Genomic DNA, 27,080 nt, shown 5'->3' on the forward strand with positions numbered 1-27,080 from the left:
AAAAGGAGAAATCTCAGACTTTATGACCTGTTCTGTTAATTTGTTTCTTGCTTTGGCTTCAAAAATCTGTCACAAATCTCTGTAAGGGTACGTTTACACTTACCGGATCCGCAGCGTATACAGCAGATTTCATTTAAATAACTGAACACAGCATCATATCTGCTGCGGATCCTGTAGGTGTGAACGCACCCTAAGGCCCCGTTCCCACTGAGCAAAACTAGCGGAATGCCGTTAGCCTCCCGCTCATAATGGGAGGTGCGCGCTCCTGCTCTGTCCGCGCTGAAGAATGAACATGTTCATTCTTCAGCGCGGACAGGACAGGAGCGCGCGCCTCCTATAGACTCCCATTATGAGCGGAAGGCTAACGGCATTCCGCCGCTGAATTCCGCTAGTTTTGCTCAGTGGGAACGGGGCTTAAAGGGTAAAGGCACCCTTAGTTTTACATTTAAAAAAATGCAGTGTGTGACGTCAGCCATTAAAGGGCTATCCAGGATTTAAAAAAAGACTCTGGGCACCCTGTCCTTTGTATGTATGTGGTTTGTAGGATCACATAACTGCGCTGCAGTACCACACACAGCCCGAGGACTAGAGTGGAGCTTCTTATACTCCTGGATAAACCCGTTAATAACCTTAAAAGGAAGACTATGTAGAGACGGGGCAATGCACTGAGACGGTTATTATATTCCCATTGTATTTGCCTGGAGTACCCCTTTAAATAGTGAACAGAAAATTGTATGAGAATAAAACATTTTATTTCCATCTCTACATAAGTTAAAAAAAAACACAATTCTTCAGCCCTCTTTAAAATCGGAATAGGTTCAAAATTTTGTACCAATTTAATACAATCCTTATATTGAGCGGAGATCCATCTCCTGCTTAGAAATAAAAAGATCAAAGGGTTAGCCCAGGCTTCTGCTTTGCTAGCTTTAGGACGGACAATCAATATCTTCTCGGTGGGGTCCAAGTCCTGTAACCACGGCTGATTAAAGGGGCCACGGCTATTGTGTAAGCAGTGTAGCGTACCATGCACAGAGCCATACATTCAGTGGTGGCTGCAGCTTCTCTCATCAATGTAGATAGACGCTTTTAAACAAATGTTCTAATATACACAATGTTATATAAACAAGTTTTACAAAGGAAAAAAAAAATCTACATTTTCTTCTATTCATATTCTGTATGTAAGAAAGAGGCCGAAAGCAAGGCGCTACCAGAGGTTACAATGAATGGGGTGACCACATTGTCTGTCCTTGCATGATGGGAAGTGTAGTAGTAATAGGTTTGACACTAAAAAGTAGAGATGAGCCAATTTACAGTAAAAGCAAAGTGTTTTGTTATCTCTGAAATCCGCTCATCAGCAGGCTGCTGGGAAAAGCTGGATCCAGTACTAGGAAACTTCTCCCAGGATTGGATCCAGCTTTTCCCAGCACCCAGTTATAAGGCAGCCGGCTGATGAGTGGATTAAAACACTTGGCTTCATCATTTACTGTAAATTCGCTCATCCCCACTAAAGAGAGTCCTTGCCTGGGGATTCATTTACAGCCTACAATACTACCCGCTCCATCTATATAGGGTAAGCTAGACGTCCAGAAGAATCCAACCATGCTCAGCCCCATCAGTAAAACAGCTGAGGGAGAGGATTGAAAAGACAGGCTATGTTTACACACTGCAAAAATTTAGCTGAAGGACGCTATTTAATGACAATTTCAACAACGGCCATTGTTTTGAAACAACGGATGCTATTTGCCTTTAAATGATGGCCAGCCACTAAATTTTTTATAGGCTATGTTCACACACTGTCTGCCTTTAAATCCACTCCTGGTTTTGGTTGCAAAATACTGACCAAAAATAGTGTGTGTGAATATAGCCTGAAGATGTATAATCCACCTTAGATGTAGTACCTGATCTGTCCTGCAGGGAGCAGTCTTCAAAACAAGGTTTTGACCTATTGATAGAGCAAATTCTAATGATAAAAAAGAGCAACTGCAAATAAAGTCTCAGTGATTTCCAATGTAGTGATGATAATATAGCGACACACGATACCCTGTAAACGCCTGTTCTGGTCAGTCATGTAGTCCTTCCAGTATAAGAGTCTCGTCTTGCCCAGTGCTGCGCCGGGCGCTTATATTTCATGTATTCCTGTAAGTCCTGATGCAAAACAAGTTTAAAAAGTAAAAAAAAAAAATAAAAAAAAAAAAAAATGTAAAAGTCAAATTGGCCAATCAGGCGTCTGCTGTGTTGAGGACCAGGCGAGGTTTATTTGATGGCGGCATTGGGGGTTTACGGGGTGGGTTGTCCTCAATATCATCCTCTTCACCATCCTCATCCTCCTGGTAGTACTGCTGCTGCTGCTGGCGCGGTTGTTGTTGCTGCATTTGCCTCTTTTCTTGCTGTTGCTGGTGGTCCGGTCCCTCCTCTTCCTCCTCTCTGTAACTAAGTGATACACCAATCAGAAGTTAGATACACAAAGATCAGACTTTAAAAGGGGGGAGATCCCTAGTTCTATTACTAATTGTGAACTTGATTCAATCACATCTAGAATCCCAATGACTTGGCACCAATCACCTCCAGTCACACCTAATCTCACGTCCCATTGGCTGTTCCGGCTACGGCTTTGGATCCATGTTCACAGAAGCCTTTTCTGTCTTCAAGGTAGACTACATCTCGCATCAGCCGGGTAGACGGGCATCAAGGTAGACTCATTTCAGCCTATTGCTGATGCTGTAAGTAGCTTCTCTGCCATCCATTTTTTTTTTTTTTTTACATATCCTCCCTTATTGGTAGATAAAGGTGGTCCAGAGAAACTCAGCATGAACGCATAAGGCTGGGTTCACACTGCGCTTTTGCAAAAAAAAAAAAAAAAAAAGGGAGATGCATTTGTGTGCATCAGTTTTGATCTGTTATTCAATTAGAAAAAAAATGGGTTAAAACGCCAAGGCCGACCACATTCTTGTGTACGTAAAAAACAAAACAAAAAAAGCGTTTTCATGCTTCTTTTATAATGAAAGTCAATGCAAAAACAAATGAAATGCGTCTATTTTTTCATCCATTTTATGCATAAAGCAGAGTGCAAAAACATAATGGCGGAGATTTATGAAACTGGTGTAAAGTGAAACTGGCTCAGTCGCCCCTAGCAACCAATCAGATTCCACCTTTCATTCCTCACAGATTCTCTGAAAAATGAAAGGAGGAATCTGATTGGTTGCTAGGGGCAACTGAGCCAGTTTCACTTTACACCATGTTTGATAAATCTCCCCCAGTGTGAACCCAGCCTAAGTGTCAGGGATTCTGCATGTTAGTGCACTGACCTGGGACATTCCACAAACCTCCTGGACAGCACCTGAAATCCAGGACTGGCCCACTGGATCTGGTCAGTTGGGAGGTCCGGATTTACTCTTAAAGGGGTTATCCAGCGCTACAAAAACATGGCCACTTTCCCCCCTCTATTGTCTCTAGTTTGGGTGGGGTTTCAAGCCGAGTTCCATTGAAGTAAATGAAGCTCAATTGCAAACCACACCTGAACTGGAGACAAGAGAGGGGAAAAGTGGCCATGTTTTTGTAGCGCTGGATAACCCCTTTAAGGCCCAATTACACAAAGCGATCATCATCTGTTACGGCCAATAATAGTTTTGTGTTATAGAAGACAACAATCAGCCGACATGCACAATGTCAGCTGATCGTTGTCCTTCAACAGGCTGAACCGCCAACACTCAGCCTGGTAATGATCTGCTGCCATCGGTCCATGTAACAGGAGCAGCGGCAGCAGACCTCCACTGCCTCCTATGGGCTGCCCGGACGATCTCCCTGGCAAACCCCTTCTAGAGACGAGTTGGGCAGGATAGACTTAGGGTTAGGGTGGTCTTGCTGCTATAACTACTGAAAGGTTTGTGCCTGGGAAGCAGAGTGCGGGCACATACTCACTAGTGTAAGGGTTGTGCCTGCTGTGACCACTGAGGAGAGCTGGGTCTTGATGAAGCAGCACTCTACCAGACTTGGCTGACCCTTATTCTTCATACAGAGACCCTATGGCTTGAGAAAGTTCTGGGAGGACCGAATAGTTGTTAAAGGGGTTATCCAGTGCTAGAAAAACATGGCTACTTTTCCCCTCTCTTGTCTCCAGTTCAGGTGGGGTTTGCAATTAAGCTCCATTTACTTCAATGGAACTGAGTTTGAAACCCCACCCAATATAGAGACAAGAGGGGGGAAAGTGGCCATGTTTTTGTAGCGCTGGATAACCCCTTTATATAGTTTTTATGGTCTCTTACTGTTTCTCAAATACTCACTTTGGTTGGAAGGAATTCTTCACTTTGTAATTGCAACCATTTACCACAGAGCACCTAACCTGGAGAGGTGTGTGGAGTATCGATTCTATTTGACTAGAGGAAGGAGTCACCCTTCTAGGACTACTGTAAAGCGTAGATGGGTATACTGCTGTGATCACTAAGGAACATAGGGCCCTATTACATGTAACGATAATCAGCCAAATCAGTCCAATCCAGCCAAATATTGCTCCGTGTAATAGAGAGATCAGCTGATCGTATGTCTAGAACTAAAATCGTTGGGCGCACATTGCTACGTGTAATAGCGATGCACGGCTGATGATTGTAGTATAAAATAATAAATTGTATACTACAAAGTATATACTTACCACGTTCCGAGTGTCCTCGGCCTTCCCTGGTCTCTGCACTGACAGGCCGCTCAGCCAATCACTGACCTAGACAGGACTGTGGACAGTGATTGGCTGAACGGCCTGTCAGGGCAGAGAGCAGAAGACAGAGCTGCAGAGACCTGCGAAGGCCAGGGACGCCCGGAACGTGGTAAGGTAAGTAAATACGCTAACGATGTCCGATGCCTTTACTGCCCGATAGTCGGTCTATGTAATTGATCAGTAAACGAGAATTGATCTAACAGATACTTAGGAACTTACGCCATCTCATAATCCTCTTTGTCCTCGCTGTCGCGGCAGCAGCAGCAATAGGCGATGATACCGATGACAATGATTCCGGCTACACTACCGCCAATCACTCCAGCGTACAGCGCTATGTTCATGGAGGCTGTAGAAGAACAAAAACAACGGATATGAAAAAGTATGAAAAAAAAAAAAAACTGTGTGACTACTAAATCTCCCTCATGGGCAGTCATCTACTTTACCAGCCTCCTAAAAATAAGGAAACGGCTGGTTACATGTAATTTGTGGAAGTGCTGCCCTGTACAGTGTGAAGTTACTTAACCCTCAGAGGCGGAACAGGATTCAAAGTCCACCAAAGAGATAATCTTTTATGCCCCGCCCCCGAGGAACCTATACTAACCATTGAAGCCATTTACGTACATCTTAGCTCCCCTAATTTCTCCCATTTAGCTGAGCATGCCCTTAAAGGGATTGTCTACTCAGAACAACTATTGTCCCGATCACTGTATAGGGGCAACAAAAAAGCCAAGCATTGGCTTTTTCTAGACTATAATACTGGACCCCCCAAAATGATCAGCCCACCAATAGTTGATCTGCCCCTTGACAATTACAGTTTCAGCTTAGGCTGGTATCTTACGTGGCATCACGGACAAGGTGATATTGCAGAAGTCTGTTCCGATTTTATTGGTGGATGTGCAGATGAAGAATCCAGACGATTCCATAGAAATGTTTTTCAAAGTCAGTTCTCCTTTGTCTAAAACAGGAAGGAAACCATCAGCATTCAGTGGATCACAGTCATCCTGCAGCAATCTAGTCGTATTTATGCTTTTATTTCTATAGCGCCAACTGATTTCTCTAAATTCTGTCCCTGTCCCCATTAGGGCTCACAATCTAAATTCACCTCTCTCTTTTGGGTGTGGGAGGACACACGAGGAAACCCACGTGAACACGAGAGAACATACAAACTCTTTGCAGATGATGTCCTTGGTGGGATTTGAACCCAGGACCAGTTTTACTCAAGGAACGGCACCATTCATGTCCATAGGGTGTGTCTGATATTGAAGTTCAGCATTATACATAAGTGCTTTTTTCCCTGCCAAATAAAGCATACTCATCTACAGCCCCCAACACCCCCTGATTTCTATGTCACTGGCCCCAGTGCGGGTACAGCTCTGCGGAATGTGTCGCCACTATATAAATAGATACCTATGACTGCAGTCTGGGGTAGTGGTCGTTCCACATCCTGCGGGGTGTAGCTTTTCCAGGTGTACGCGGGGATAGGGGAACCTTCTTCAGAGTTACAAGTCAGTTTTACGACCTGACCATATTCTGCCGTTCCCACAATCCCACAGACTGGTTTGGATGGAGCCACTGCAGGAAAAAAAGGAAATACAGGTTTTTACAAGGAAGTGCTCAAAAAGCAACAATGACAGGTAATGCACAGGACCCCTTCATCAGATCCCTAAGAAAATTCTGATTCCAATGAGAATTCCAGCTCCAGAATCCGATTCCAAACAGAATTCAGCCCTGAGATTGTAGAGACTACAACCCAAAAAAGACCCCAGGCCTCCGACCCAAAGACTATACAGACCCCAGACCTCTGTCCCAAAGACTATACAGACCCCAGACCCAAATACTATACAGACCCCAGACCTCTGTCCCAAAGACTATACAAAGCCAAGACCTCTGTCCCAAAGACTATACAGACCCAAAAACTGTACAAACCTCCAACCCAAAGAGACTACTGGCCCCAGGCCTCCATCCCAAAGACTATATAGACCCCAGACCCAAAAGAGATTACGGACCCCAGACCTCCCACCCAAACACTATACAGACCCCAGACCTCCCACCCAAACACTATACAGACACCAGACCTCCCACCCAAACACTATACAGACCGGAGACCTCCCACCCAAACACTATACAGACCCCAGACCTCCCACCCAAACACTATACAGACCGGAGACCTCCCACCCAAACACTATACAGACCGGAGACCTCCCACCCAAACACTATACAGACCGGAGACCTCTGTCCCAAAGCCTATACAGACCCCAGACCTTCCACCCAAACACTATACAGACACCAGACCCCCAACCCAAAGACAATACAGACTCCAACCCTTGACCCAAAGAGAATTCTGACCCCCTACTCCAAGACAATTCAGATTCTGACCCCATAGATAATTCAGACTTGAAATAGAAGTGAACTGGCAGCACAGCCCCCTGGGAGTTTTCCCTTCCCCTAAGTGGAAACCTCCTTCAGTAAACTGATCACAGGATCCTTTCTGCTGTGAGCCTCATTGATCACTTATGATCTCATGCAGAAGTTGTCACAAAGTGTTCAGATATCCTGCAGCGCCACCACTGGGTAACATGTGTAATTGCAATGAATGGGCTGTGTATAACAAAGCCTTTGTGCTGCATCATCACAGCCCTCAGCTTACATACCCAGGACGACAAGGTCCATTTTGGCAACTCGGGTTCCTTTGAAGTCTTGGGGGATGATGACTTCGCACTGATATGTGCCGTTGTCCTCCATCCTCAGCTGATTAATAAGAATTGATGCATCGTTTGATAAGTAGTTGCCGGTAAAGGACACCCTGTCTTTATAAGCGTCATCACTTTGGTTCAAGGTTCCAAGGTATGCGATTGCTATAGCCTGAAAGAGATGGGGGGAAATGAAATAAAATCCCTTAAAGTGGCCATTACTATTTAAAGACTGATCTAGGTCATTGGCACATGCAATACCATTTTTCACTAGACTTGATACTCTAATTTACCCGTAGGAACCAATACAACAGCGCCCCCACCTAGTATATTTAAAGGGGTACTCCAGCGGGGGGGCTATTTTGGGATTTGGCTGGGTTGGAGGTGGTTGAGAGAAAAAACATCCACTCACTTCCCCGGATTCAGCGGCGGGTTCCGTATCGCAGCGCTCCGGTCTCCCGCTTCCTGGTGTCTGACGCTGGCTCGAGACGCTCAGCCAGTCAGTGACAGAGGGGGTATCTAAGCGGACTTGAAACGGATACCGCCTCTGTGACTGACTGGCTGAGCGGACTTGAGACGTCACGTCTCGGGCCCGCATCAGACACCAGGAAGCGGCCGGGAACCGGAACGCCGCGATACAGGACCCGCCGCTGGATCCGGGGAGGAGAGTGGACGTCTTCTCTCAGCCACCTCCTCCCCGGCCAGATTCCAAAATAGCCCCCCCGCTGGAGTACCCCTTTAATTCTATTAAGACCAAGAAGCTGAAACATTTCCTGACCAATAGAGCTGAATGTTTGTTACAATTAAATCAAGTGAAATATATCTGAATTCCAGGCTGGTACATTGCAACCAACCCTCAGAGGCTGGTTCTGCTAATGTGTTTAGCTCCAAGGGGTTTGTCTAGTCTAGGTTTTCCCCTGTGGGACTGGACTGTACCATAGGTAACCAAATCCACAAGGTGTGATCTGCTGCAAGTAATTAAAGGGGAACTATCAGCAGGTTAGACCAATCTAACCTGCTGATAGCCCCCTATAGTGCTCGGTACGCTGAGGAGGAAGGTATGTGTCTTAGATTCACTCTAACCTGCTGACAGTTCCCCTTTAATCTACATTGTATATTATGTATACATTTTTCATGCGATTCAGAATTTGTGTACTCTGTTTCCCTCTGATGGCTACTTTTATAATGGCAATATATAATATACATTATACCAGGGGTCCTGAACTGGCGGACCGCAGAGGCTAGCTGTCCGGACCCCTGCTGCAGCTCTGTATACCTGTATACTGAGCTGCGCTCTGCACAGTAACTGAGTGCTTGTAACAAGCCCTCATAGTTACCATGCAGCAGCACTGACAGAGCCCTGTTAGTCACTCTTGTGGCCGTAGAGGTCACTAGAGGCCGCTCTCTACCTCTGGTTTTGGCGCTCGGAGCGCCGGCGCCAGGACAAGGGGAGAGCGGCCTCTAGTGACCGCTGCAGTGCGGCCACAAGAGGGAAGAGAAGAGGAGACGCCCGTACTCAGGGGAGTACAAGGGTTTGGTTTTTTTATGTTATTGGAGAGGGAGAGCGCACAGGGGGGCTATATGCTATAGCGGCATCCAGTGTTCTGTACTCCATGGTGGCTGTAGAGACGCTTATATGTTTTCTGTATTCCTCTACATTCAGATATCATGAATAAGAACCTGGGAGGTTCTTATGCTATATGCGAAAGGGAGAGTGCAGAGGGGGGCTATATACTACTGAGGAAGAGTACACAGGGACTATATACTACTGGGAGGGAGCACACAGAGGGGCTATATACTACTAGGGGAGAGCGCACAGGGGGGCTATATACTACTGGGGAAGAGCACACGCAGGGAGGGGGCTATATACTACTGGGGAAGAGCACACGCAGGGGGCTAAAAACTACTGGGGCCGTCACTCCCTTTGTACCTAATTTCAAAGGGCTGGTGAGAGAAAAAATGCCAGGTTCTTACACTAATAAGCAGCAATTCTGTATGTAAATAGTTCAACAACATTTGTGAAAAGTAACAAAACACGTTTCCTACTGATGTTCAGCTCGGACCTTCACCTGACAATAGACCCCGGTAAGTGGCCCCTCACTAAATGTTGTTGAGTACCCCTGCATTATACTGTACATAGCAATGTGGTAGTTCCTTTTTTATGGGCGTTTTCATACCACATGATGGGTTGTTATCTGACCCTCTCAGCCCCAAGCCTCCTTGCCTGTCAATCACACGGCAGGGCGCGCTGACAGGGCAAAGAGCCATGACTAGTCACAGCCCAGACGACTAGTTCACAGCTCTCCCCCTGCCTCACCCGCAGTATTAAGCAGCATTTACCCGAAATGAAGCCTACGGAGCCTGAATTCCCTGACACCATAGGAGACCCAGGTGCGAGGTCTGTGCAGCCATTCTGGGAGCCCAGTGCGGACATTAAGGCAATGTTTCGGCTATATGTAGGAGTATGCATACACAGTACCGGGTGGTAACTGCTTCTTTAACCCCTAATTAACTTAAAAACACAAACCAGAGTTGTCCTTTGTCTGAGGAGTTTTGCCATGTTTTTAAAAATGTCATTTTTTCCCCCACTTTCAAATGCACACCATTGATCACCATTTTATTGCCAATCTGCACAAAGGGGGACATTTATCAATGAAAAAAATTGCATATTTTTCGTCGGAAAATGGACAGATGCGAATACATTTATACATTTAAATATTTGCATCTGGCCATTTTCCGCCCAGTACGGCAGGTGGGCGGGGAGGGGGTGTGGAGGGGGCGGAACAGGGGTCGCGGACTCAGAGTGCGCTCAATTCATCAATTTGCAATAAAATAGTCAGGAAACCTACTCCAGCTCTGAGCTGGCGTAAATTTCCTGGTGGGCGAACTCATCCGCATGGGATTTATGTAGAGGCAGTACGCCTCTCCATAGATCAGCGTACTGTCGGAGCTGCGGGACATTTTTAAGTCTGGCACAGAAAACGCCGGACTTAATAAATGTACCCCATAGAGTCTACCCCATAGAGTCTGCCTATCTAACAAGACTGAGGCAAATACTGCATTATACCCCCGCCTGTCAGGGAAAGTGATCAGGACCCCCACAGTCACTCTGTGTAGGTCCTGATCAGTCACTTCTCCTGCCACAAACTCCCTTAAACGCCATGATTGCTATAGATAGCGGCATTTAAAGAAACTGTAGGTTTATGGTGTCCTATCTCAGAGTAGCATAATATAGTGACAGAAAAGCTGAACAGAATGATGTACCACTTACATTGTTCTGTGCAGCTGATCCAGAGATCAGGCATCAGCAGCTGGGGGGGGGGGGGGTGCAACAAGAATCCTATTTAGGGACCTATAAGGTGTGCGCCCCTGATACATCCAGCACATGCTGCACTGAAGGAGAAACACGTCTCACATGTAGGATGAGGGAACAGCCCAGGGCTCTTGGTTTATGTGATCCACCACTGGGTCCTTTCTATTATGTATGGCTCAGTCTATATACATTGGGGGTGTATCCTATATAAATGGGTGAGGAGACATAGGACCAAACATTTTGTACTGTGTCTTTTTTGTTTTTTTTACACCCATTTAGGGTTAAACCAGTAATGGTCACTTCTGACATTACCTCTTCTGGCATCTTCTTCCACAATATGTTGGTTCCGGCCCTGTCTGTGGCCGTGGTTTGGTACGTACATTGCAGATTGGCGTTCTTTCCTCTTGCAGCTTCAACTACTTTCTGTGGAGTTTGGACGGTGATGGCGCTCGCCACCATCAACACTGCGGAGAAAGAGATGAGATAATTAGCATGGCGGCTATAAAGGGGAGGGGCAGATGACAAAATGGGAAACATACAGACAGCATGTCATCAGATCTCTCAGGATAAAGACTTTTCTATCTTCTCCATCTGATAATCCAGCACCTAATAAATCCCATTGTTCCTGTAATAAAGGGGTTTTCTCATATTTAAAGGGGTTGTTTAACAATTTTTTTTTCTTTTTAAGAAGCATTCTGGAACTTATTTTTTTTATTCGTCCCCCAGCTGCGCGCTGGCGCAAGCGTTTATCAGTGTCCCACGTCGTGGCTTCGCTCAAATCCTGTGTGCGTTCATGTCATTGCTCTTCTGATTGAAGGCCGAAATCCCACTATCCCATAGAGCAGTGATTTTCAAGCTTTTTTGAGCCGCGGAACACTTTTCATACTTAAAAAATCCTGGGGCACACCACCAACCAAAATGGCACAAAATGACACTAAAACAGTACATATTATACATATAATTAATAATATAGATTCTAAATGTATTTATACTCACTCAGTGTGAAACCTGGGCCTGTTTTCTTCTCCACCCTGTGCTTCTCTCCACCATACTTCTCCCCCCTGCTTCTCTCCTGTTCTTCTCTCCACCATACTTCTCCCCCCTGCTTCTCTCCTGTTCTTCTCTCCACCATACTTCTCCCCCCTGCTTCTCTCCTGTTCTTCTCTCCACCATACTTCTCCCCCCTGCTTCTCTCCCCTCTCCCCCATCCCCATGTTTCTCTCCCCCCTGCTTCTCTCCACCAAACTTCTCTCCCCCATCCCCATGTTTCTCTCCCCCCTGCTTCTCTCCCTTGTTTCTCCCCCATCCCCAGGTTTTTCTCCCCCATTGTTTTCTCCTGTTTTACAGGGGCACCATAGTTTGGGGAACTTTCCCCGCGGCACACCCGACCATGTGTTGCGGCACACTGGTTGAAAATCACTGCCATAGAGGATCCATTGAAGAGCGTGACTTGCAGCCTTCAATCAACATGGAGACAGAGGAGCGGTGAGGTGAACACGCGCGAGAGCTTTACAGCCTGGATCCCAGACTGGTGCATTGTATATAGCTTGTTCTGCTCCTTGTTCCCTTCATGGCAGCAGGACCCCTAATGGGGGTAATGATCTCAATCCAATCCATAGAACTGCGCCTCACACTATACTGGATCTGCTCCTAACCACAGGTGACACATCACAGGGATATGGACAGGTCATGATGGGGGATGTACAATGTATTAGGCAGGAGGTATTAATGTTATGGCTGATCACTGTATATCATTATATAGGAGGACGCTGCACTGACTTATGATCAGACTGTTTCTCTAAAGAAACAGATTCTAAAGTTGCGAAAAGTGAAAGCAATAAAAACAACAGAACATAATAATATCTCAGCCATAAAGGAAGTGCAGTAACCGCAGGCGTCATCCTCCCACGGCTCCGATCTGACCTCATCACCATTATCTACAATGGCAATAATTGGGGGTGCGACACTGCGCCGAAACTGCACACACTTCACTACGAGACCCAACAAATCCACTCTGATCATCTGCACAGCCGCCATAGTATATGGGAAACCATCAACAAGTTGCTGTTGTCAGATCCTGGTCCTATTACACCTCTGATTATATTATTCATCACACAGGCCGTAGTGCACATGTATATAACCTGCTTACTGACAGTTTCCAGGTGAAAACCTCTTATTTTTCAGGCTACACAGAGCAAGAACTAACTGAAGAGACACCATAGGGATCAGCACCTGGAGAAGAACTACATCAGGAGTAGGAACCTTGGCTCTCCAGCTAAAGCTTTGGCTGTCCAGGCATGATGGGAGTTGTAGTTCTGCAACAGTTGGAGAGCCAAGGTTCCCTACCCCTGAACTACAACTTGTCCCCGGCCCCACCTGAGCCTCAAAGGTCGTGTGTTTTATTGTGCGGTAATAATGGTTTCCCTCATCCCAAGTTGGCAGCTTGTCATCTGCAACAAAAATAAATCACCGGATTGTAAAGAGGAGAGAGACAGAGAGAGACCCCAGCTGGCTGGGGGGGGAGAGGGAGAGAGACCCCAGCTGGCCGGGGTATTATGTGGCTAGAGGAGAGAGACCGCAGCTGGCCGGGATAGTATTGTGTGTTATTAACACTCAGCCCCATTCACTGAGCCACAAGACCAGACGTGACCTGCGGGTGTGGGGCTGTTTCTGAAAGAACGCAGCCATGGTTTTCTGATTTTGGACAAGCCCTTTAAATACTGGTTATAGAATAATATATATACACACACTAAAAGGGGTACTCTAGAGCAGCGCTTCTACTTAAAAATCTCCAGTCTTCCAGTACTTATCAGCTGCTGTATGTCCTGCAGGAAGTGGTGTATTCTCTCCAGTCTGACACAGTGCTCTCTGCTGCCACCTCTGTCCATGTCAGGAAAGGTTTTCTTTGGAGATTTGCTGCTGCTCTGGACAGTTCCTGACATGGACAGAGGTGGCAGCAGAGAGCACTGTGTCAGACTGGGGAGAATACACCACTTCCTGCAGGACATATGTGGTATCACACCACGGTTGTTGCTATTGGTTACACCCTTCGTAAAGGCCTGTACTTTTCGGTGTAAGTGGTAATGTAGTAGTACCAGAGTTTTGCCACAAGATGTCGTTGCTATAAGTATGTATACCTAGATGTTGCACAGTTATTGCTTTGTTTGTTTACCACGTGGATCTGCACACCAATGACAGTTGTTTCTTCTCTTTACCTATCATGTTTCTCTTTACTTCTGTATATGCACTCCTCACCCACTCACAGCACACCTTGCATGCGCTGTAGGAAGGAAGTCACATGGGTAGAGGAAGTGTATGGTCTTTTGCCTTTGGATTCTGTAGAGGAATGAAGCAAGCTACCTTGGGTCATCACCCCTTTCTGTGCATGGCACTACCAATAGTCCAGGTGGGTCATTACTCCACTCCGGACCACCATGATAATTGCTCAAGGGACCCCGCAACAACCCGGCAGGTCACTGACCACAGGGGAACAAGGTATAGCCGGCCCATTAAAATAAAAGCAGGTGTGCCAACATACCTGTGTGCTCAACCGGCACTGACGTCACAACAACTTACCACCGGGCAAGGCTATATATCGGCCAACCACCATAGAACTGTGCAAAAGAACACTGCAGAGACACCATCATGTGTCTTGACGTCAGTGAACTAGCCAGACCTTCCTCCGGGAAGGAACAACCAAGCCAAGCAATGTCTCCAGTCAAGGAAACCACCCAAGCAAGGTATCCATCCACAGACAGCTGTTGCGGGGTATTTGCCCCTCATAAGTGTGGAGTAGGTTTCTGGCTAGTGGGAGCAATGACTAGTAAGTGCATGCAAAAAGGGATGATGGTTGACCTCAGGGAGATCAACCAAAACACAGCAGAGACACCATCACGTGTCTCAACGGCAGTGAAATAGCCAGAGCTTCCTCCAGACACCATAGAACTGGCGTCACACCTAACCATCTGGCAGGTGACCGGTCGCTCCTCCACAGCACCACACATACAGCAGCTGTTAAATATTGGAAGACTGGAGGATTTTTAACAGAATACAGTGGTACCTCGGTTTTCAAACTTAATTGATTCAGGAAGGCAGTTTGAGGACCGAGCAGTGTCTTCCCGTTTTCGGGGTGCTGTCCCGGAACGGCCCCCCCGTGTCCCGTATTATATGTGGCCCCAGCGGAAAAAACAATAAACTAGTAACTCACCTGTCTGCCGGTCCCAGCTGCTCCTCTCCCGGCAGAGCGAGCACTCCTGTCATCCTCCGGGGCGGGCAGCGGGGTATACAGACACTGACTGTGCCGGAAGTGACCTGCAGCCTCTATCATGAATCACTTCCTGTACAGTCAGTGTCTCTGTACCCTGCTGCCCGCCCCAGAGGATGACGGGAGTGCGCGCTCTGCCGGGAGAGGAGCTGCTGGGACCAGCGAGTTACTGGTTTATTGTTTTTTCCGCTGGGGCCACACAAATGGGGGGTATTGGCTACTCTGTGGGGCGCTATATGGGGGATTGGCTACTATGTGGGGCACTATATGGGGGATTGGCTACTATATGGGGGGATTGGCTAATATGGGGGGCACTATATGGGGGGATTGGCTACTATGTGGGGCACTATATGGGGGATTGGCTACTATGTGGGGCACTATATGGGGGCATTGGCTACTATGTGGGGCACTATATGGGGGCATTGGCTACTATGTGGGGCACTATATGGGGGCATTGGCTACTATGTGGGGCACTATATGGGGATTGGCTACTATGTGGGGCACTATATGGGGGCATTGGCTACTATGTGGGGCACTATATGGGGGCATTGGCTACTATGTGGGGCACTATATGGGGGAATTGGATACTATGTGGGGCACTATGTGGGGAATTGGACACTATGTGGGGCACTATGTGGGGGATTGGATTCTATGTGGGGAACTATGTGGGGAATTGGACACTATGTGGGGGATTGGATTCTATGTGGGGCACTATATGGGGGCATTGGCTACTATGTGGGCACTATGTGGGGGATTGGACAATATGTTGGTCACTATATGGGGGCATTGGATACTATGTGGGGCACTATAATGGGGGATTGGATACTATATCGGGCATTTTTGGCGGGATTGGATACTGTATAGGGCACTATTCAGTCAGCAGCATGTGGTGACTGTAGGGGAGTGGCTATGGAGGGTTGCTATGGGGGCGTGGCTATGGAGGGTCGCTGCGCACATGTCCCTCTTTGCAAAAGTTGGGAGGTATGGTACTACTACTGTACTGTATATGCACTCCAGCAATCTTATACAGTAAGGGATGGGAGATGGTGGAGCACTGACTGTACTACTACTGTAGTGTATATGCACTCCAGCAATCTTATACAGTAAGGGATGGGAGATGGTGGAGCACTGACTGTACTACTACTGTACTGTATATGCACTCCAGCAATCTTATACAGTACAGGATGGGAGATGGTGGTGCACTGACTGTACTACTACTGTACTGTATATGCACTCCAGCAGTCCTATACAGTAAAGGATGGGAGATGGTGGTGCACTGGCTGTACTACTACTGTACTGTATATGCACTCCAGCAGTCTTATACAGTACAGGACGGGAGATGGTGGTGCACTGACTGTACATGCCCTCCAGCAATCTTATACAGTACTGTACTGTATGTGAGGCCTCATCAGTGCTAAACCCACCAGGTACAACCCACCATCTACACTCACAAAAACATTTAGATACCGAGTACTTCAAGACTGAGGGCCCAAAAAGTGTGTGAGAACCAACGCAAACTTTTCTTGAAAATACAGTCTGAGTTCCAAGCAGTTTGAGAACAGAGGTCCCACTGTACTATAGTTTTAATAGATTAATAACGTTTATTTGAAAACTTTAGCTCTCCCACCCCCTGAGCACCCCTATAAGGTCGAAGTAAAGAACCAAATAAGAAAAATCCACGTACATGTTCACACACAGAAATGTTTACCATTTCTGAACAGACAGATTGTACATAAATCCTTGGTCCATAACAGGAGAAGCTTCATGAATCAAGTCTCCATGGCTTAACAGACCACAACTACATGCAAAAATAAAAAAAATTAAAAATATATGGCTGACTTTAGGGTAAACACCAATCCCGCAGCATCCAGCATGGACACCAATCACCGACGTGTTTCGGACCTTGCAGTGTGCAGCCATGGCCTGATCTTGGATCACAAGTTCTGAAACACGTTGGTCGTTTTTTTCCATGCAGATTGCAAAATATTTGTTTTATCTTACAAGACGGCATTTGTGAAAGCTCAGCGTATTGTAATCAGAAGGCTACAGAGAAAGTAGCCAATAACAAAGTTTCGCCTCTGTGGACAATCCCTTTTAGCTAGAATGTTGTCCTGACAATACACAAGTCACAGGAGGTCCTGCACCTGGAACCACCAGCGATCAGCCCTGATCCATACAGGAACTAAGCAGCAAAAGTTCAGTTTTCTCTACAGCTCCACCACAGGTGAGATGAAGTATTACATGGATTACATTGAAATCAATTGGTTGAATATGTTGAGTCCTTTAAAGACTAATTTTGTCTGTTTTTTGGCCTGGCTACTAGTGGATTCTCCTGAATGGGACCTTCCACCTGAGCAGAAGATGGCAGCTGCTCTGAAGGATTCATGTATAGGCAGCAACACCTATAGGAATGTGAGGAACGTCTGCCAGCGACGAGGACATTGAGGGGCGGAGGAGGCAGTGGGGCGAGCGTGTGCTGACTGGTCTGTTATCTGAGGACCAGAGAAGAATAAGGACACTCCCTATATCACACAATGTATAGTATTAGTCTCATTATAGCCTCTGCTCCTATATTGTATGCAATGTATCACACCCATCATCTCTGAGCTAAGGAGCTCCCAAACACATATACAATGTATGACTCCTATCATCCCTAAACCCGGGAGCGATTTAATCCCAATACAATAAACCATTACTCTGTCCGGCCTAAGCTTCCTCGGATGGGATGTGAAGACAGAAACTGGTCCAAACTGGCCTATATCATATACAGTGTGTGGTTTTATCTTTACTGACCCCAGGAGCTGACTATCAAAACTCCCAGTCTCATGCAGTGCATCACTCCCATCATCTCTCCCCCCAGCAATTTACAGTCTAATCCCACTAATCGCTATAATACAGCTGAATGCTTTGCCAGGTTTGTTTTTGCAATGAGGAGGAGGCAGTCAGCATGTAAGGGGGTGGGGGGTGGGGGGTGCTTACTACCCCTTAAGACCCTATTACACAATGCTATTATAGGCTGCATTTGGCCGATACCAACTGTTCCTGCCAATAATCGCTTTGTGTAATAGAAGACAACGATCAGCCGACATGCATGACTGATCGTTGTCTTTCAACACGTTAAAAAATCAACAATCACGATAGCAGCGATCTGCTGCCGTCGCTCTGTGTAATAGGAGCAGCAGCAGCAGACTGCCACTATCTTCTATGGGCTGCCTGGACGATTTAGCAATCACCCGGGCAGCCGCTCCCCGCAGCCCCCTAGCGCCAGCAACAAGAGAGGAACGAGGAGCAAGAGAGCACTGACCTGACAGGTTGGCGCTTGCTTGCTCCTTCTCGTCGGCCCGTGTAATAGGGGCTTTACCTATGTGCCTATGTGCTTATGTGGATGTTGTCTCTTTTCTATGTGTGACCTAATCTATAGGAGTAAATACTGTAATAGTAACCATGGTCACTAGTATGCAGAAGCCAGGTGGGAGGTTATATAAAGAGCTGTATGCAGGAGGTGCTGTCAGTGTGTGGTTGGAATATTTAGTCAGGATATGGAAGCAGATGTAAGAAAAGAAATTCAGAGTCTGAAGACCAAGGGGGGAGATTTATCAAAGGGTGTAAAATTTAGACTGGTGCAAACTACCCACAACAACCAATCACAGCTCAGCTTTAGGCAGTGCTGAAAGGAAAGCTGAGCTTTTATTGGTTGCTGTGGGCAGTTTGCACCTAAATTTTACACCCTTTGATAAATCTCCCCCCGAGAGTTGACCTTTGGGGTATCAGTCTTTTAGAATGTTCTACACTACCTAGAGTGCACTGTAACTACCAAGCGTACTGCGCCTTTAAGCAGGCACTGCAACCATCAAGCAGGCTGTACCAAGGTCCTGTGAAAAAGGAAAGGTTCTGCAATTGTTTCATTTCAAAGAAAGTCAAGCACCTCTTAGGGCCTTTTTACACGAGACGATTATCATTCAAATAAATTGTTATATTGTTTGAATTTAAACGATAATCGTTTTGTGTGTATGCAGCCAACGATCAAAAAGTTGTTCGTATGTCGTTCATTATTTTGCTGGTATCGGATGGAGTAAACTATCGTAGTAACAATTGTAACGAACGACTATCGCTCTGTGTGTTATGGTGAACGATTTAAGGTCGTTCCCAAACAATCTAGTTTGCAATTGTTAATCAGTAATTGTTAAAAATCGCTTCATCTAATGGGACCCTTACACACTGCAAGATGTTTCCATATCTACCATAATGACAGAAGGATGGGGTATACTGAGACCCAGTGTGTCCTAATACCCCCCTGCCCACAAGTCAGGCACCGGTATTGGGTCACCAAAATCATGATGTTTGGCCGCCTTACATCTGATGTGTATTGACACCTTTACATTTGTGATCTGTGACCCCAGGAGTACACAGTGAAACCTTCTGTGCATGTGTGTAATGTGTACAGTGAGCCCTGGGCAGAGGCAGGATCCGGTTTTTCAGGTTTGCACCGAGCCCCCTCCTCCCTCTCCCTTCCCGCCCTCAGGTCAGGATTCCTTAGTACAGTCTCAGCGAAACAGCAAGCGCCAACCCGATAGTCAGGAAGACTGAAAGTAGTACCTGGAGGGGTCAATGCAAAACTGACACATGGGGGGGGGGGCTAGAAGAGTCACTACTGGGCAAATTTTATGCCCATTAAGGGGAATTCTGCTACAATGAACAATCCGCAGCTTCCTTATGAACTTTGCATTGTAAACTAATTCCTCATCACCTGTAAGTTCTCTGCTTGCTGGTAATGAATGGAAACAAACTGAATACTGTATAGGAACATTTCCATTCACTGACAGCTGAGATCTTGACACTGAAACTTTGCAGAAATTCCCCCCAATATCCCCCCCCCCCCCCCCCCAGCGAGAAATAGTGGACACAACACTGGCCGAGGTGTTTGCATTAATGAACCTGGGCAATACCAGGACAACTAAACCCTCAGTACAAGTAAGAGGAGTATATAGGGACAGATGTCTATGCATACAGCGCTGCAGTATGTGTGAGTGCTATATACGTAATGCAGGACACTAGGTGACGGCAGCCGGTAGTGGAGTAATAATATTGCCCAAGGCCATTTACAATGAAACTTTATAAATGAGTAACTACACCGCCCCACGCCTTATGACTATATTCACACACCGCCTCCCCTCATTCTTTACCTCCATGTGTAATCTACATACAGACAGCAGCTGTTATAGGAATATAACCGAGGTACAAGGTTCTTGGTGCCTCAGGCCTCAGTAGTAATCCTATGAGAAAGGTCAGGGGGTGGACGCAGAGCACCGAATACTGGTGACACAGTCACCAGTATCAGTGTAATCTACCGGCCATCACTGGGTCAGACTGGATTCCTTAGGTCCCTATATAGGCTACGTTCACACTATGTATATTTCAGTCAGTATATGTATATTTCAGTCAGTATATTTCAGTCAGTATTGCAACCAAAACCAGGAGTGGATTAAAACACAGAAAGGCTCTGTTCACACAATGGTGAAATTGAGTGGATGTCCGCCATATAATGGCAAATATTTGCTGTTATTTTAAAACAACGGCTGTTATATTGAAATAATGGCCGTTATTTACTGTTATATGGCGGCCATCCACTCAATTTCACCATTGTTTGAACAGAGCCTTTCTGTGTTTTTAATCCACTCCTTGTTTTGGTTGCAATACTGACTGAAATATACGTAGTGTGAACATAGCCATATAGTGTATATACAATTTCTGTTGGTTGAACACTCATTCACCTGGCTATGTGTGCCTAGAGAGACTCTGGGACTGTATAATGCTGGGATGGGGAACCTTCGGCCCTCCAGCTGTGGCAAAACTACAATTCTCATCATGCCTAGACAGCCAAAGCGAAGCTTTGGCTGTCCAGGCATGATGGGAATTGTAGTTTTGCCACAGCTGGAGGGCCGAAGGTTCCCCATCCCTGGTATAATGGGTACCACGTGTATGGAGAGTCCTGGACTTCATAATGGGTACTGTGGAGTACAGTATAATCTATTTGTATGTACAGTTTTTGTACTGTATAGGTACTATTAAGTATAATGAGTCCTATAGTGCAAAGAGTCTTATGTACCATAAGGGTATTATAGTCTATGATGGGTCCATACTGTACTGTATTATATGATGGGTTCTATAGTGTATGGCCTTAGACAGTCCTTCCATCACACAGGTTGGGGCATTTCCTCGGCCTCCATCACCTGCACTCCTTATGGGGCTGATCCTGAGGGCAGAGTCTCCGCAGAGGCGGGGGAGGGGGGTGCAGCATAGTGTCCAGGGGGGAATATACAAAACCATATCAGCCGGGCAACTCCCAGAGCAAGTAAATTTACTGACACCCTGCAATGTGCTCAGCATCCGCCATATACAATAACAGTAACCGAATAGGGGCCCGGCAGCGGTGGTGCCCAGAGGTGTATCAGGGGCCCCCCAACTATTATATGTATTATGTGGTACGGCTTTTATGGTGCAGAGACTATTAGGCCACTTTTTAAGCCCATTGTGGAGCACAACAGTTACCATAGCAACCAGTCACATCCCAGCATTCATTTTCAAAAAACCTCTGTAAAATGAAAGCTGGAATGTGGAAGAAGACCACGCTAAGTGTGTGTCACATGATATCAGTTGGATTCCATAGACTTAAAATAGGCAATCAGATGAAGCCTGACTGATCACATGACACAGAGCTAAGCGTGATCTGTGTGTCACGTGATCAGTCGGGCTTCATCTGATTGCCTATTTAAGTCTATGGAGCCTGACTGATATCACGTGACTCTCGTGTCTTCTCCCGGCTTGTTTTCCCGATCAGTACTGAACACTCAGACCCAGACCGATCAAAACTATTGACATCTCTCTATGACACATGAAAAGTTTTTACAAACGGCAGTGACACTTAGGGCCCGATTTGGCCGATTATCGCTCCATGGAATAGAGACAACGATCAGCCGATGATCGCTGTCATCGGCTGATCGTTGATATAGGTTAGGACCTACAGTGTCGGACTGGGCCACCGGAGGAGCGGAGGATCCTCCGGTGGGCCCCTCCCACTGACAGTCCATAGCTGTCAGGTCTCCAGCAGCCCTGGGAGGATACCTGGACTCAAGACCGGGCAAAAACATGTCCCCGGTATCATCCAGGAAGCTCCGCCCCCATTGCGGGAAGCCCCACCCCCTGACGGCATGACTGATCTCTCATGCAGAGCAGGGAGAGGAATCGCTGGGAGACTAGAGGAAGCATACAGGTGAGGTAAGTATAGATGTTTTTTTTTATTTTGAATAGAGATGGAGGGGCAGGAGAATGATGAAGGAGGCTGTAGTATGGTGATAAGGATAAGAGCAGAACTACTATGATGATGGAAGGGCAGAAGGATGAAGGGGGTAGGAGGATGATGGAGGGGTAGTAATATGATGGAGGGGCAGGAGGATTAAGGGGGTAGTAGTATGATGATAAAGGGCGTGGTAGTATTATAATGAAGGGGTAGTAGTATGATCTTGGAGGTGCAGGAGGATGAAGGGGGGAGTAGTATGATGATGGCAGGGCAGGAGGATGAAGGGGGTAGTAGTATGATGGGGTAGGAGGATGATGGAGGGGTAGTAATATGATGGAGGGGCAGGAGGATTAAGGGGGTAGTAGTATGATGATAAAGGGCGTGGTAGTATTATAATTAAGGGGTAGTAGTATGATCTTGGAGGTGCAGGAGGATGAAGGGGGAGTAGTATGATGATGGCAGGAGGATGAAGGGGGTAGTAGTATGATGGGGTAGGAGGATGAAGGGGGTAGTAGTATGATGGGGTAGGAGGATGATGGAGGGGTAGATTTATGAGGGATGGGCAGGAGTATGAAAGGGTAGTATGATGATAAAGGGGGTGGTAGTATTATAATGAAGGGGTAGTAGTATGATCTTGGGAGGTGCAGGAGGATGAAGGAGGTAGTAGTATGATGATGGAGGGTAGGAGGATGAAGGGGTAGTAGTATGATGATGTAGGGTAGTAGTATGAAGGGGTAGTAGTATGATGATGTAGGGTAGTAGTATGAAGGGGTAGTAGTATGATGATGTAGGGTAGTAGTATGAAGGGGTAGTAGTATGATGATGTAGGGTAGTAGTATGAAGGGGTAGTAGTATGATGATGTAGGGCAGGAGGATGAAGGGGTAGTAGAATGATGGAGGGCAGGAGGATGAAGGGGGTAATAAAATGATTATATGGGGTGCAGCTGCATCATCTGGGCACAAACTACCAGTATGCACAGTCAGTCATTGGAGTGCTATCTCTATAGCCTGCTCTGAGTGGGGGACAAGGGAGTTGTCGCAGATCCAGATGAATCCAGGATAGGGCCGGGTCAGTATGTCGCTTTTTACCGATTGTTCTTTGGTGGGCCCCAAGGATCATTTCCTCTGGTGGGCCCCAGGTATCCCAGTCCAACACTGAGGACCTATATTTGTTGGGCACCGACCGTGCACCACTACGTGGAATAGCGGTGTGCAGCCAGCGACTGACAATATACATTACCTATGCAGGGTGCAGGGCTCCTCTTCTACTTCTCCCCGAGTCCCGCGCACTCCTCCAGCATCCTCCAATCACACAGGCCGCTCAGCCAATCACTCAGGCCGCCGCTGTCCCAACCAGTGATTGGCTGAGTGGCCTGTCAGCTGAGACAGGCCACCCTGATGCTGGAGGAGCACGCGGGACCCGGGAGAAGCAGAAGAAGAGGAGCCCTGCACCCTGCATAGGTAATGTATACTAGTTAAGCTAGGGCTGCAAGGACATTGGTATCGGGCCGATGGGGCCTGATAAACGAGTGCCGATCTCCTAGATCTAGGCCTGATTATCATTAGATCTAGCAGATCAACCCTCATTTATCGGGCCCCATCGGCCCGTGAAATACCACCCTTAGGGTCCTATTACACGGAGAGATTTTGAACATTTGACTAACAATAAATGATCGCAAACGAGATTGTTTATCGTTAACCTGAAATCGTTCACCATATTACACAGACGGATGGTCGTTATATACGACCGTTATTACTATCATCATTTACTTCTGATCTCAGGAAAACAATGAACAATGTGCAATTACACTGAACGATTAGTGAACAAATGCGGAACTTGAGCGAACAAACGTTTAATTACAGTGAACCATTAACGATAATTTTAGGTTCAGATCTAAATCAACGACATACGAACGATTTTTCGATTGTTGCCTGCAATTACACTGAATGATGTGTAATGCTGCGTTTACACGGGAGCGACAATTCGCCTGATCATACGATTAACTATTTCGAAAGAACGATGTGTTTTTTAGAACAATCAGCGTTTAGACGAAACAATATATCGTATAGAAAAATCGCGTCGCGATCGTTTTACTATTGCTTAAGCCTATCTCCCACATAGGGTGAATCGGTGAAAGACTGTTTACACGGAATTTTTTGCAAACGACGATTTAAGAACATGTTGTAAGATCAAAATGAATGATTTTTCGTTCTTCGCTTGATCGTTTGCTGCGTTTACACAGAACGATTATATCGCTCAAATGCGATCATTATTGTGCAAATTCGCACGATGATCGTTACGTGTAAACGCAGCATATTAGGGCCCATAGGTGGTGTGCAGTATCACAACTCCGCTCCATTCACTTCAATGGAATTAACCTGAAATACCCCACAAACTGAGGAGAAGAATGGCGCTGTTTTTTGCAGAAAGCAGCCATGTTTTTCTAATACTGCACAAACCCTTTACATATCAAAAATCTGACACCACATTTGTACTACAGTTTATACATCTGTGGTGTAAGTTCTAATAGATTGGACACATGGGGAGGCCTTGCTTCTTTGGGTAAAACCCTGTTCGGCCTCAGGCTACGTTCACATGTAGCAGTTATGTAAAACATCTATTTGACGTCTGTTATTTTACTCTTTGAATTCAAAGGGAAGGTGACGGACAGTTCTCATGTAGTTTCGCTTTACGCCATTATTAAATAGTAAAGGTGACCGCATTGTTCTTGCTGTTCTACATATGATGTACTGCCATTTCTCATTTTCCCATTTGCGATAAAAACACTTGAAAACTGCAAGCAAAGCAAAAACAAAACAGCAGCAAAAACACTTGACAATATGAGGCTTGTTTTCCTTGTAAAATACATCTTATTTTTTTAGCCTCAAAAATACACAGTGTGAACAGGGGTCCAAGAATGTTGGGAGACAATCACTGATGAAGAAGATGGGTGACAGCTAGAAAAAGGGAGCAGTTTAAAGGGGTATTCCACTCAAACATAACTTTTGATATGTTGTTGCCCATGGTGAGACTAACAATTCCTTCCATACTTGTTATTATCTATTCAGTCTCATTCCCCCGGTTCTAAGCTGCTGCTTTCTGCTAAAAGCACAAAAATCTGTGTGTGAGCTCTTCTCTCCGGCTCCCCCTCTCTTCTGAGATGGCTGATGTAAACAGGTCCCTGGCTGGCTGTAGCTGCAACATTGTAACTTCTATGTAATGCTGGGAGGGTTAGTCTGAGATCAAGTTGCTAATGAACTCACTGTGATTATCCCTCCCAGCATTACAAAGAAGCTACAATGCTGCAGATACAGCCTGCCAGGTACTTGTTTATATCAGCTGTCTCAGAAGGGAGGGGGGAGGACAGAGAGAAAAGCTCACACACAGATTTCTGTGTCTTCAGCAGAAAGCAGCAGCTGAGAACTGGGAGAAGGAGACTGGATAATAAAAGGTATGGAAGGAATTGTTAGTCTCACCATGGGCAACAACATATCAAAAGTTATGTTTGAGTGGAATACCCCTTTAATGACTGTGGGTGTCAATGACAACAATCAGGTATATACAGGTGCGGATTACTATCGAAACCCTACTAACCCTCTATAGCCTAATATATACACAGCACTCTGCCATGCCATCAGATAGAAGAGAACACTCAGGTTTACAGTCTGTACCACCAGAATTGCAGAATTTTGTATTTCTGCTCTGCGGGCAGACAGGATTACATCATTTTTCCGCCAGTTCCTCAGCGATGAATTTGTTTTCTCGGCGAAACTCATTCAGCAGCTTATAATAGTGCGGGAGCGTTATAAGAGGAGCGGCAGATATCAGTCTATGAGATCCTGGGGACAGGGAGTGCTCCAGACTTTCCCATTGATACTACAGTCATCCTGAAATGGCCGATAACACAGAGCACGATTATCCGGTTAGTATCCCTTTAAGGTCATATTTGCTTTAGGTCTCTGTATACGGTGGAGGATACAGATTAGATATCTACATAATAGCCATGAATCCTATCTCTATCTGTTAATAAACTTTACAAATGTTTCCAGCAACCGCTGTTCTTGTATTGTTACAGGTGTAGCAGAGCTGACTTTGTCATTTTGTTGCCTAAGCACCGCTCTATAGAAATAACCAGCCCAGCTCTGCTACATCCACCATTGCTATGTGATTCCAGCATCGTGTCGGTTACTGGTGTAATAGGAGAGGGTAGGGTAGGGCTCACCTGTGTAATGGAGCGGCACTCACCTGTGCACAGGTAGACTGTGACCTGTTCTAGTCTCTGCATGGTGGATGCAGGAATGGGGGGTCCACACCCAAATCTTACAACGTCCAAGTCACAGAGAGTAAAGATCCAAGACTGTCCCTGAGTCAGATCTTAAGAGACTGAGTCTCAGCCGCCTCCTTCTCCTCCAGTTCCTTCTCTTCCTGCTTGAAATCTACAGGTAACAACCAATAGCGAAACACAGATGTCTCCAAGTCTCTGCCTCCTTGTCCTGTTCACAGGACACCTCCCACCCCACCCCCTCCTCCATACTGGGTCTCATCCACACCTCTTACTACAGGGTTTCCCAACTGCTGCAAAACTACAACTCCCATCATGCCCTGATAGCCAAAGGCTTCATACTTTCTACATAAAATGAACAGAGATGCAGCAGAGTGGAGTTTGTCACCTGATAATATCCTCAGGTTTACAAAGGTAGACCTGCGTTTTCTGAACTCATGACGAATTCAGCTCTGCTACATCTATAGGTGGTAACAAAAGCTTTGAGAATTTGCTTCTAAAATGCAAAAAATGTCCAGATGCTGTCTA

At 46.2% G+C, this 27,080-nt stretch overlaps 1 protein-coding gene across 1 annotated transcript; it reads right to left on the bottom strand.

Moving 5' to 3' along the window:
* Positions 1-730: 730 nt before the first annotated feature.
* Positions 731-26,694, bottom strand: GPA33 (glycoprotein A33). Its single transcript, XM_069945928.1, has 7 exons — positions 26,516-26,694; positions 11,021-11,172; positions 7,357-7,567; positions 6,113-6,277; positions 5,544-5,660; positions 4,925-5,051; positions 731-2,430 (listed from the first exon to the last, which is right to left on the bottom strand). The coding sequence occupies exons 1-7, from the start codon at positions 26,553-26,555 to the stop codon at positions 2,220-2,222; spliced, it is 1,023 nt and encodes a 340-aa protein (XP_069802029.1). The 5' UTR covers positions 26,556-26,694; the 3' UTR covers positions 731-2,219.
* Between the last annotated feature and the right edge of the window lie 386 nt (positions 26,695-27,080).

The sequence above is a fragment of the Dendropsophus ebraccatus genome, chromosome 11 (genome assembly GCF_027789765.1).
Source record: "Dendropsophus ebraccatus isolate aDenEbr1 chromosome 11, aDenEbr1.pat, whole genome shotgun sequence".
NCBI lineage: Eukaryota > Metazoa > Chordata > Amphibia > Anura > Hylidae > Dendropsophus > Dendropsophus ebraccatus.

Bases quoted from the DNA above. Each gene is read 5' to 3' on its own strand.
- GPA33 (XM_069945928.1), bottom strand. From the start codon at position 26,555: ATGCAGAGACTAGAACAGGTCACAGTCTACCTGTGCACAG. The intron at 5,661-6,112 runs GTATCTATTTAT...TTCCTGTTTTAG, and splicing joins ACCCCAGACTGCAGTCATAG to ACAAAGGAGAACTGACTTTG. The intron at 2,431-4,924 runs GTAAGTTCCTAA...TGTATCACTTAG, and splicing joins AAAGAGGATTATGAGATGGC to TTACAGAGAGGAGGAAGAGG.